The sequence below is a fragment of the Oncorhynchus masou genome, chromosome 9 (assembly GCF_036934945.1).
Source record: "Oncorhynchus masou masou isolate Uvic2021 chromosome 9, UVic_Omas_1.1, whole genome shotgun sequence".
In the NCBI taxonomy this organism is placed as follows: domain Eukaryota; kingdom Metazoa; phylum Chordata; class Actinopteri; order Salmoniformes; family Salmonidae; genus Oncorhynchus; species Oncorhynchus masou.
In genome coordinates this window covers 44,213,557-44,225,591 of record NC_088220.1, presented here as the reverse complement: position 1 = coordinate 44,225,591, position 12,035 = coordinate 44,213,557, and the positions used below count along the sequence as shown (strand labels likewise).

The window sequence follows — 12,035 nt, the reverse complement described above, 5'->3', positions numbered from 1 at the left end:
AGCCTGAGGGCAAAATACACTGGCATACTTTCCCCTCCCCTACTCTCTCTCTCTCTCTCTCTCACTCTCTTGATTTTGTCAAACACTAAATCCGCGCCTTTCCTCTGCTTTGAGTACTTTAGTGTTCTCTAGTAACCTTTCACAGCTTTCCTGTAACTTTCAAACCAGACTGTCCCAAGTTTTACTTTGCATGCTTGGAATAATTCCCTCACTAAACCGGCAAACAAGTGAAGGAGCCTGTATTTTGCAAAACAAATGGTTTGCTTTCTACTGTGTGGATACTTCACATTAAGCAAAGAAAAGCAGATCAGTAATGGCTAAAATTGGGTAGCATACATGGTGTAAAACCTTCTATCCATCTATACTGTAGGTCTTTGTCAGGTACCTTCACATACCTACACATTTTAATAGACCATAACTAACCTATAAAGGCTAGTTTGGTAAAAACCTGAGTCTACAAATGAATGAATTACCTCTTCGGGCTAGGGGGCGGTATTTTCAACACCGGATGAAAAGTTTGCCCAAAGTAAACTGCCTGCTACTCAGGCCCAGAAGCTAGGATATGCATATAATTAGTCGATTTTGATGGAAAACACTCTAAAGTTTCTAAAACTGTTAAAATTATGTCTGTGAGTATAACAGAACTTATTTGGCAGGCGAAACCCCGAGGACAAACCATCCAGGAAAAATAATTTTTGAGGTCACTCTCTTTTCAATGGTTTTTCTATGAGGATCTAGATTTCTAAGGCACTTGGTTGCAGTTCCTATCGCTTCCACTGGATGTCAACAGTCTTTAGAAATTGGTTGATGTTTTTCCTTTGTGTAATGAAGAAGTAGGGCTGTTCAGAACGAGGGTCGAGTCTAGTGTACTGTTTGTTAGGGGCGCACGACCTGAAAACTCGCTCCACTTTGTTTTTATCCGCTATTGAACGCAGTTAATCGCGTCTTAAATTTTATCGATTATTTACGTTAAAAAATACCTAAAGTTTTATTAGGAAAGTTGTTTGAAATGTTTGGACAAAGATTACAGGTAACTTATTAGATCTTTTGTAGTCATGTTGCGCGAGTTGGAACCAGTGTTTTTCTGGATCAAACGCGCCAAATAAATGGACATTTTGGAGATATAACGACAGAATTAATCGAACAAAAGACCATTTGTGATGTTTACGGGACGTATTGGCGTGCCAACAGAAGAAGCTCTTCAAAGGTAAGGCATTAATTATATCGTTATTTCTGAGTTTTGTGTCGCGCCTAGCAGGATGAAATATGATTGATTGTCTGTGTTTGTTTGATGGGGTGCTATCCTCAGATAATAGCATGGTTTGCTTTCGCCGTAAAGCCTTTTTGAAATCTGACACGGTGGCTGGATTAACAAGAAGTAAAGCTTTATTTTGGTGTATTGCACTTGTGATTTCACCGGATGTTGTCAAATCAATCCCGGTAACGGGATTTGATCCCTAAGAAGTTTAATGAGTGAATTATGTATTTTTACTCTGTTTTCCCTGTTTTAAATTGGACATACACTCACCCTTCACTACTTTAGTCCCATATTTCAATTATTAATAACTTCCCCGCTCTTTTCTCCCCCTTTTTTTCTCAGCTATCGGACGAACGCTCATCCCGCGCTACTTCAGCACAGTGTTTGAGGGTGGCGTCACTGACCTGTACTACATCCTCAAGCACTCCAAGGAGTCCTTCCACAACTCCTGCATCACTGTGGACTGTGATCAGTGTACCATGGTCACTCAGCACGGTAAACCAATGTTTACAAAGGTAAGATCGTAACCCCAGCAATAAATGCAAGGCTGTCATTGTAACTTACCAAAACACCAAGATCTTATGAGATTTTATTTTATTTACTATCAAATTGAAATGATTTGTTTCAAGTTCGTATCCATGACAGTTTTTTACATTTATTAAATTATTTTCCACAAAGCTGAAGTGAGTAAAAGTATGGTGGGTGAGGCTCCTAAAAGGAGTATCTAGCAGCACTATTCAGATGGTCAACTGTGTTGGAATCTGGTTCTGCAGACTGTCTTTTGAATTTAAAGTGAGGCTCGTGCTAGTGAAGATAGCTACAGGGATTCCTTGTTCCATGAATGAACACTGCAGTGAAGCACACACAGAATTTGCTTCCATAAAATTACCCACAATGCAGTGTTATCATAAAACCTAGTCACTATGTTAGGGGTATACCATAGCTTGCATAGTATCATGAGAAGAGAGGAAAATGTAAACTGCAACAGATGAAGAACAATAACAGTACATACAAACACGGTAAATGAAAAATATTCTCTCAACCGACCCATTTAAGCTTTAGCAAAATCAGGAAGTGGAAAAATTAATTAATTAAAAGAAATTCCACTAACAGAGCACGTTCCGGGAGCTCCCATCCAGGCTTCTGGCTCTGGAGCGCTGAATCTCAATGAGCTCTGCCTCGTTCCCCTCTTCTCTCACCTCCACCCTTCCACCCTCCTTCCTCCAGCCCCCCATTCCTCATCCCTGGAGAAATCATTCCTGGCTCCTTCCCTATCCCAGAGGGAGAAGCCCCCGCCATCCCGCTGGGAGTAATCTGGATGTGTAAACCCAGCATGTGGAATTGTGTGCGTGTGAGGCGAGGGTGTCGGTTTTTGCACGATGGTACCCCCCGCTGCACCCCTATGGTATCCCAGAACCTCGATGCAACACTCAGCAGGCCCCACTATACCTAGGCTCTGTGGATGAAGCATTGGGGCAAAGCCCTTGTTACTGTAGCCCAATTGCCAGAACTTCCTGTGGGGGATGGAAAAACCAGACGGGAGATCTATGGATGTAGCATCGGGACCAAATCCCTTGTAACTGTAGCCCAGTGGGCCATCCCTACCTGTGGGGACAGTCAATGATTCTATCTCTCGCTGTTTAATTCTCATTTATTGAGTGATCTGTTTAAGCAAAAGCCAATTTGAATTGAATTGACAAGGTTGATGAATTAGAATGTAATAACAGTGTAATAATGGTATATTACAGCCTAATATAATGAATAGGGGAGCACTTGACTACAGAATGTATCCCCCCCCCCCCCCTTAAGGGAAATATCTATTTTCTGACAACAACATAGCTACGTTTGGTTAGATGTAGATATGTGCACACAGGCTATCCATAGGCAAACACATTTTGAAGGGAAATAAGTGGGCAGAATTATATATATTTTTGTTATTTAATAAAAACAGAAACTTTAGAGAGGGTGGTGTTTTGCCCCACTGTCAAAATGACATTGCACATCGCACTATTAATATCTTCAATATAATGGCCTCTTTTTATTTCCATCCTTCCTGTTCAAATCATCATTCAATTACTGTATCTCAAAATGGATTGTGTTGCTCAAAGAGGATACTTATAGATTGTTTTATTTATTTTACTAGGCAAGTCAGTTAAAAACAAATTCTTATTTTCAATGATGGTTACTAGTCCAATGCTCTAACCACTAGGCTACCCTTATTTTCAATGACGGTTACTAGTCCAATGCTCTAACCACTAGGCTACCCTGCAGCCCCATGATGATAAGATGATTTGGACTTGATTTGAAAATGCTAATATAGGTACCATTGACTTGCATTGATTGTCCAGGAGGTTTAAATTGTACTACTTTATAAATTGTACTACTTTATTGAAAACGGATGACCATTTTTTGCCTAAAGATAAATAATCCACTTGGTTAGAGAGAAAAATGGTCATCAGTTTTTAATAAAGTAGTACAATTTAAAGTGAGTATGTTTGGGGCAAAACCTCCTATATATATCCTAGTGAATTATTTGTCTTTAGTGGAGTACTGGAGTATCCCTACTGGAATATATATGCATATATATATATATATATATATATATATATATATATATATATATATATATATATATATATATATATATATATATATATATATATATATATTGATAAACATTTATAGATGTAACTCCGTTAAGTTATATATTTACATTTTTCTAAAGCACAAAATATTAAATCACTGTACCTCTAAATCGTTTTGTTGGAGTGACTTAAAACTTTAAGATGAGACAGATGACATGTTTAGTTGAGCAAGACTAGTGGCATCCAGGGAAAGTGTTGGAAATGTTTTGGTGACATTAAGTGGTTTCTGTGAGAATTACAGGGGGGGGGGGGTTTAACCCTGGGGGTGTTTAACCCCAAGCCATCCGATTACAGACTAATACATAATGAATGTATATGATGATGTTTTATAACGTTACTATATGTTACAAATGTATTATTAATGCTCTATTACACCCTTATTTATAATGAATGTGTATATTTAAATAATATTTATATATTGAACCTAATCTGTTATGTAGCACCTTATACAGTAGAGAATGGTGTCTCTTGAGCAAGCTTGTGATGCTGTTTTACTCTCTCCTCCCAGAATATGTGACTGAGATCCCTTAGCCAAGCAAATGTGGAGAAGATTTATTACAGGCTTCTTAAATCAATTGGGACTCTCCAAGGGGCCTTACCTTTTTATGACCACTGTTTGTATTCACAACAATTTTCATCAGTTGCCTGTACCTTTCATACAGTCCCATGAAGTGTACTATTGTAAGAGTAAAGATTTTGTAAAGCCATTTTATTGGTAATGATTTTGAATAACAATCCATTTTAGCCAACCAATAAAGAAACTTCACTATGGTGTAGTTGCTACGACAAATTTTGGCTGTACAGTTTATGTACACTAACAGTGAAAAGTTTTAGAACACCTACACATTCAAGGGTTTTTCTTTATTTTTACTATTTTCTACAATGTAGAATAATAGTGAAGACATCAAAACTATGAAATAACACATATGGAATCATGTAGCAAAAAAGTGTTAAATAAATCAAAATATATTTCTTCAAATAGCCACCCTTTGCCTTGATGACAGCTTTGCACACTCTTGGCATTCTCTCAACCAGCTTCACAAGGTGGAGTACTGGAATGCATTTCAATCAACAGGGGTGCCTTCTTAAATGTTAATGCGTTTGAGCCAATCATTGGTGGGGGATACAGAAGATTGCCCTATTATGGACAGCTCAAATAAGAGAAATGACAGTCCATCATTACTTTAAGACATGAAGGTCAGTCAATATGGAACATTTCAAGAACTTTGAAAGTTTCTTCAAGTGCAGTTGCAAAAACCATCAAGCGCTATGATGAAACTCGCTCTCATGAGGACCACAACAGGAATGGAGGACCCAGAGTTAACTCTGCTGCAGAGGATTGTCACACCCTGACTGTAGTTCATTTTTTGTGTCTCTATTTTGGTTTGGTCAGGGTATGAGTCTTTTTTTTGTTTAACTTTATTTAACTAGGCAAGTCAGTTAAGAACAAATTCTTAACAAATTCTTCAGGGCAGATTTGTACCTTGTCAGCTCGGGGGTTTGAACTTGCAACCTTCCAGTTACTAGTCCAACGCTCTAACCACTAGGCTACCCTGCCTCCCCTATTGGGGTGGGCATTCTATGTGTTTGGCCTGGTATGGTTCCCAACCTTTCAGGATTGAATCTGGTAGAGAGAATGCCAAGAGTGTGTAAGGCTGTCATCAAGGCAAAGGGTGGCTACTTTGAAGAATCTAAAATATAACATACTGTATATTTTGATTTATTACTACATGATTCCATATTTGTTATTTCATAGTTTTGATGTCTTCACTATTATTGTACAATGTAGAAACTAGTAAAAAATAAAGAAAAACCCTTGAATGAGTAGGTGTTCTAAGACTTTGACCGATAGTGTACAGTACACATATGATAAAATGTATTTTTTTCTGGACAATATTTCTGTACATTTAAGGGTCCCTTTATATTCTGTTTAACTCTGTGATATCGCTTCATGGAATTTCTGAATAGAATGTTTCACAATGTACAAAAATATATATTTTAGCATGTGTAGGTCTTTGTGTTAATACCAATGGAAGCGTTACAGAATTTCACTAACATCTGTAGCCAGTATTGTTAAACTCATACTTTTGCCCTGTGGCCAGAGTGCAACTCGTTTAAGAAGCAGTTGGAATCATAATCAAACTAGAACGAAAACCCTTTCTATTGTCCATTAAACAGTTAGGATTATTTTCAAATATTTATTCTGTCTAATCTGCACAGATTTAAAGACAAGCACATTGTTAGATATCCAATGACTAACTTGATAACTATCAGAAAGTAGTTCTGTAATGTCATCTCAATGGCCAGAATAACTCATGACTACAAAATCCAGACAGTACATACTGCATAGAGAAACATCCTCACATTGTAGCCAAGTAGCATAGACTAAACTACATTACCAGAATGGGTTAAATCATATATTCAATGGTAGGAGATACCAGAGGGGGAAAAAATCCCTTTTTCTCTACTTTTTCATTTTTTTCCAGGGTTGCGGAGTGATACCACGTGACCAGGCCTGTATGCCCGCCAGCCTCTTTCTTGTTGATCCTCTAGAGACCATCTGTGCTGGGGGCATTGATTAGAGTGTGTCTGGTGGGATTACATCTTTTTGGTTGCCATGCCAACTAATCAGCTGATTTCTTTTTTTTTTGCTGCCCGCTCTCTCCCTCCGGTTGCCACAGCAACGAAACATCGGGAACTGCAAGGGCCCCTACAACACTGAATTCGGCTAAAGGGGCGAATGTGTTTTTTTCCCTGTCTCTCACTCATACTGTCTCTCTTTCGCTTGCGCTCTCTCTCTCTCTCTCTCTCTCTTGCACACTCCCTCTCTCATTATTTCTCTGTCTCTTAATTGGCTACTCTCTCTGACCCAAACTTATTTTGTCTCTGCCGTAAACACACTCCTCTCAACGTCATCTTCAAGAGAGTGTGAGGGATGAGAGGAACAAGGACAGACCTGCTGAATAAGGACAGAGTAAATAATAGTCTGCCCAATTCCAAACAACTTGAACAAATTTGAAACTGAAGGACATGCTGAGTTTTATGAAAATCATTCCTTGCTCATAAAAATCGATCCCTGTTGTGATTACCCAATAAACAGACGTCCGCATGCCAGCAAATTAAAAATGTCTGATAGTAAAAGAAAAACTGTGCATTACTTATGTAAATAAGGTATTGCTGTTTTTTATTTGTAATAAATTTGCTAAAAAAAATGTAAAATTGGTTTTCGGTTTGTCATTACGGGGTATTGTGTGTAGATTGATGAGGGAATGTTTAATCCATTTTAGAATAAGGCTCTAACATTACAAAATTTGGAAAAAGTGAAGGGGTCTGAATACTTTCTGAATGCACTGTACATTAGTATGGGGGAATGATGTCAAAGATGACGTAAACTGTAGCCTACTGTGTACTAAGTGATCTTGAAAACCTATGTCGAATGAAGCTGAGTAGTCCTACATTTGTTAAAAAAGGTTGTTATGAATGATACTGCAGCACTCATAAATGTGTCATGCTTGGTCTCAGGAAGGTGTTACGCATGTCTTATGTATATGCCCTTCTAAGAAAGTGTTACCCCGGCTTTGTTGTTGGGACAGGTATGCACAGAGGGCCGCCTGATTCTTGAATTTGCCTTTGACGACCTCATGAGGATCAAGACCTGGCACTTCACCATCCGGCAGAACCGAGAACTCATCCCCCGCAGCATCCTGGCCATGCACGTGAGTGGTGTGACATCATCAACATGCGCTGACTGCACACCCACACAAATGTAACACATCGAGTTGGATAGAGGGCACTGGCCATGCTGTCACAGACCCCGCTATAGCAAGATGCAGAGGTGTGCCCTATGTCCAACTCTATGCTTTGACATCATCAACATGTGCCACCCACGCACCGTAGAGAATGATGGAGAATTCTAAGAATGATAGAGAATAATAGAGAATGGTGAGAACCATAGAGAATGTTGAGGAAGTCATCATGGATATACTCAGTTTTGCATGGACATTGCCATTGAGGGCTTCCACCATTTTAAAGTAGTCAACTGGGTGAGGATGGGTTGGGAGCAATCAGCCAATGATCAGAGCATTGTCTTCTTCAACCTCTTGAGTCCCACACTCACGCCGGCATCATTTAGTGCTTCTAACCCCTTTTAAACATTGTGTGTTTGCTACAGACTTCTGTTTTTTTGCATTGGATTCGTCTATTTCTTCCACCATTAGCCTGTGCGATTGACGGAGGCTGAAGTATACCTTATTGACATAGGATTTGCGGTATGTTGACAGAACAAATAATTGGGCAATGTTTATATGGTCCCCTTTCAGACAGCCAAATATTTTCCACATTCTTGTCGGCATTCACCTTTTATACCGCCATTGCTTGCCACAACTGAGCAAGAGACATTCAACTTTGACTCTGTTGTTGCGATCGTTGTCATGTTAACCTGATGTGAGAGAGCAAGCTCTAAATCCAACAGAAATGCTGCTTTCAATGTACTGCTTCCATTTCTTCACGTTCACAATTAGTAAGTTCAGTCAGTTAGCAGCTCGCCATACTTGTAAAACCATTTGTACTATAATGTGTTGATTTTCATGCTATGGTGAATTAAAAAGGTGTCTACAGTTAAACTCAAAATGTTGGAGATAGCAAACAGCTAGCTAATGTTAGCAACAAACCAAGTCATTGTCTAGAGAAAGTTGCTTTTAGTTGCCCGGCTTGCTTGATTGACATGTCTTGTCCACAAAATAGAGCAAGCAACGTTTCTATTTGGACCAGACTAGGATTTAATTTGTGCCAATTGTCAAAGATGGTAAGGTAACTTTTATACTGAGGGGTTGGGGTGACATTTAAATACATTATGGCAATAATGACTAGGAAATAAAAGTACAGGCCTTGTCGCCTGCAATAGGTTTCAGATACAAAGGAAAGGCAGCGAAAAGCTAGCGGGATGCTAAAGTTGGTGTAAAAACGTCTTGGTTTGACAGTTGTACTGGAGATGTGTTTGTGAGACAAGGGTGACTCTCGAAAACGGTTTGAACTACAACGTATTAGAAACCCACTATGAAAAGCTTTGACTCTCGCGAACACGCAAATGTAATGTTTTGCTCTATGATGCTCACAAGCCACACAACAGTCGTTAGAAGGTCAGGGTTGTCTACATAGAAGATCATAGGAAATCCCAGGACATAGTGTCTATAATACTGAAATAAGCTCACATAGTTGCTGTCACAAATTCCAAACTCCACACAGTTGTCACTGACTAGTTGGATATTAATTTCCCACTGAGCAAACAATTTCTGTAATTACAGCATTCTTTTTTTGCGTGGCAACAATTATTTGTTCTTTGACATTTGTCAATAAAACTCATTCATGCAAATGTTAATTTCAAATGGTTTTGTGTTCTTGTAGCCATGATTGTCCTAAAAAAGAAACTGGTAAAACTCTTCAATGTGAGGCTAAATACGAGGGCATAGAAAGCAGATGAATCAAAGTTGTGAATTTTAACCTGTGGCCAATTGGTTGCATGGTTTGTAAACGGCTTTAAGCTATGTCACCGCCATATAGTGGCCACAATAAATGAATGACGCGCAGGATTTGGTTCATGACTCCAGCAATGCAGGTGGCGGTTAAGTCACCAATATTAGCTTTATGCTTTTTTCAAACAAAAGAAGAAGAACATTTACAACTTGAAAATGGAGATGGCCTCAATGGCTCTGCCCGTGGTCTCACAGACGCTATAATGGAACAATACTAAGAGGAGTCCTCTAACTATATGTCACCTGCCCTTTTCCCATTCAGATGTATCCTATCCTCAAAATGTAATGTGAGTCCTGCTCCACAGGGTCTAAAGTGCCCCAACTCCACCAAGACACTTAAATGCTATTCATAGCATATGAATTTAAAAGCCATACAAAGCAGTTTGGAAAGTGTCCCAATTTGGAGGGATTTCATAAACCAATTTATTTGCAGACATCAAAGGAAGGCTTGGATCAAAGAGGGCCCTAGCCTGAGCAACAAAAAAAAGGTCAAATTAATAATCTGTTTAATTCCAGTAAGTGTATTCAACATAATAGTCACACGGAAGGAAGGCCAGTAAAGTGAGCAACTTATAAATTGTCATAATTCCATACGTTAGACATAGTATATTATATTCAGTAGTGCACAGTCATACTCGTTGCATACTCTAGTATCTTGAATATGTATGCATCAAATACATTACCCATATGCATGCAACCTATCGTAATCTAAATGCATAGCCTACCTTGAAGTGTGCAACAATGACTGATAGAAACTATATATCTATTTTCTTCAGCCTTGTGGGCCTACAGGTACATTTAAGAAGTAGTTTTCCACGTGTAGCCAGCCTCCTTCTTTTTGCCAAATCTTCCTATGAAATTCACACACCATTAAATTGGCCCCTGTGGGTATTCCCACTAATTCCAGGAGAGTAGGGTATTGTGGGCCCTGGCCTGATATTTCACAGGCATGTGAGTGATGTGTAAAAGTGAGTTAGCTCTTTTGATCATAGCCTCGACTAATGAAAAGGGTAGAGGGAACTAGGTCTGGAAATGAGAAGACTGAATTTAGACAGACACAATCGTGCTTGTGCGCGTGCACACAGACATGCACAACACCAACATAGACACCAACGCAGACAATACACAAACATGTACACACACACACACACACACACACACACACACACACACACACACACACACACACACACACACACACACACACGCACACACACACAGGCACACACACACACACACACACACACACACACACACACACACACACACATGTTATAACATTTTAAACATTCCGTTTTTTGCTCGAGTATTCATTTCTTGTCAAAGCACACATTTTGGAATGGAAATGTTGTGGGTATTTCATAGTCTCACAGTTTTGTGGGTACTTCAAGGTTAGACTATTCTGACACGGATCATTTTTTTCAAATGGTATTCAATGTAGTTATTGGTACCCATGGTTGAAAAAGCATTTGACACCTCTTGGAGTCACAGGTTCTCACAATACTAGAGGTGGCTAGTTGGCATTGATATTTAATTTCCAATTTCAAATCATAGTCTAAGATTAAGCATTTTCTTATCATGTTTTTTTCCCCATCATCCTTTATCCACATACTCAGACTCAACTTTATGGTAGTCGTTGGTTCAATAGCGACCTAGCCAATGCTAGAGCAGAAGCAAAGCATAGTTCTGTCTTTCTCTCCTCTTGGACAATACAGAACGACTTGATATTTTCCTTCTTGACTTTCTCCACACAAAGATACAACTGGAGATGAGACTATGCATTTTTCATAAGCTTCGAAATGGAAGCATGCGCCAGGCCAAGCTGTCTCTTGGTTTGTTAATACACTGCATTTTCAGACTGAAGACTCACACTATATGAAAGAGTGCTAACAAGTTAATATTAGTAGTTAATATAAATGAATACTGTATGTTGCCTCTCTCAATTTCATTACCCCCCCTCCCCCTTCCCCAACCCTTAGGCACAAGACCCCCAGGTTTTGGAGCAGCTCTCCAAAAACATCACCCGCATGGGGCTCACCAACTTCACCCTCAACTACCTCAGGGTAAGAGCTCTCTCTCTCTCTCTCTCTCACTTTAATTCAATCGCCCTCTCTCCCCCTCTCTCTCTATCTATCTCTCTCTCTCTCTCTTCTTTGTCTATCTGCCTCTCTCTGTACCTCTGTCTCTCTCGCTCGCTCTTTCTCTCGCACATACACACACACACACACACACATACACACACACACACACACACACATACACACTTTAATTCAATCACCCTTTTTCTCTCTGTCTCCTCTGCCTGTGTCTGTGTGGGTCTGTTGCTCTCTCTCTCTCTCTCTCTCTCTTCCTTTCACACTCACATAAAGACACACACACAAAGACAGGCACAAACATGCACCCACGCACAAACACACTCACACGCCGCCACTACTCAATATGTCAATCACCTTGATATAGGTACCATGCCACGCCATCCACAATTTTAATTAGGTATGCCTACCTGAAGATTATTTTTCAGGATATTTTATGAATTTCAAGATGGAATATACAAAATAACATTCACAGACAGCCAGCTATCACAATATGTTATTTTATTGA

The 12,035-nt window shown here is 39.4% G+C and overlaps 1 protein-coding gene across 6 annotated transcripts in view; it reads left to right on the top strand.

Annotated features, from left to right (window-relative positions):
• Window positions 1–12,035, top strand: part of ldb2a (LIM domain binding 2a) — a 93,591-nt gene that overhangs the window by 62,046 nt on the left and 19,510 nt on the right. For all 6 annotated transcript variants that reach the window (XM_064974098.1, XM_064974097.1, XM_064974096.1 and 3 more), the window contains exons 3-5: window positions 1,601–1,773; window positions 7,497–7,619; window positions 11,414–11,497. In XM_064974098.1, coding sequence (XP_064830170.1) covers window positions 1,601–1,773; window positions 7,497–7,619; window positions 11,414–11,497 — 380 coding nt within the window. The remainder of the gene's footprint in view (window positions 1–1,600; window positions 1,774–7,496; window positions 7,620–11,413; window positions 11,498–12,035) is intronic.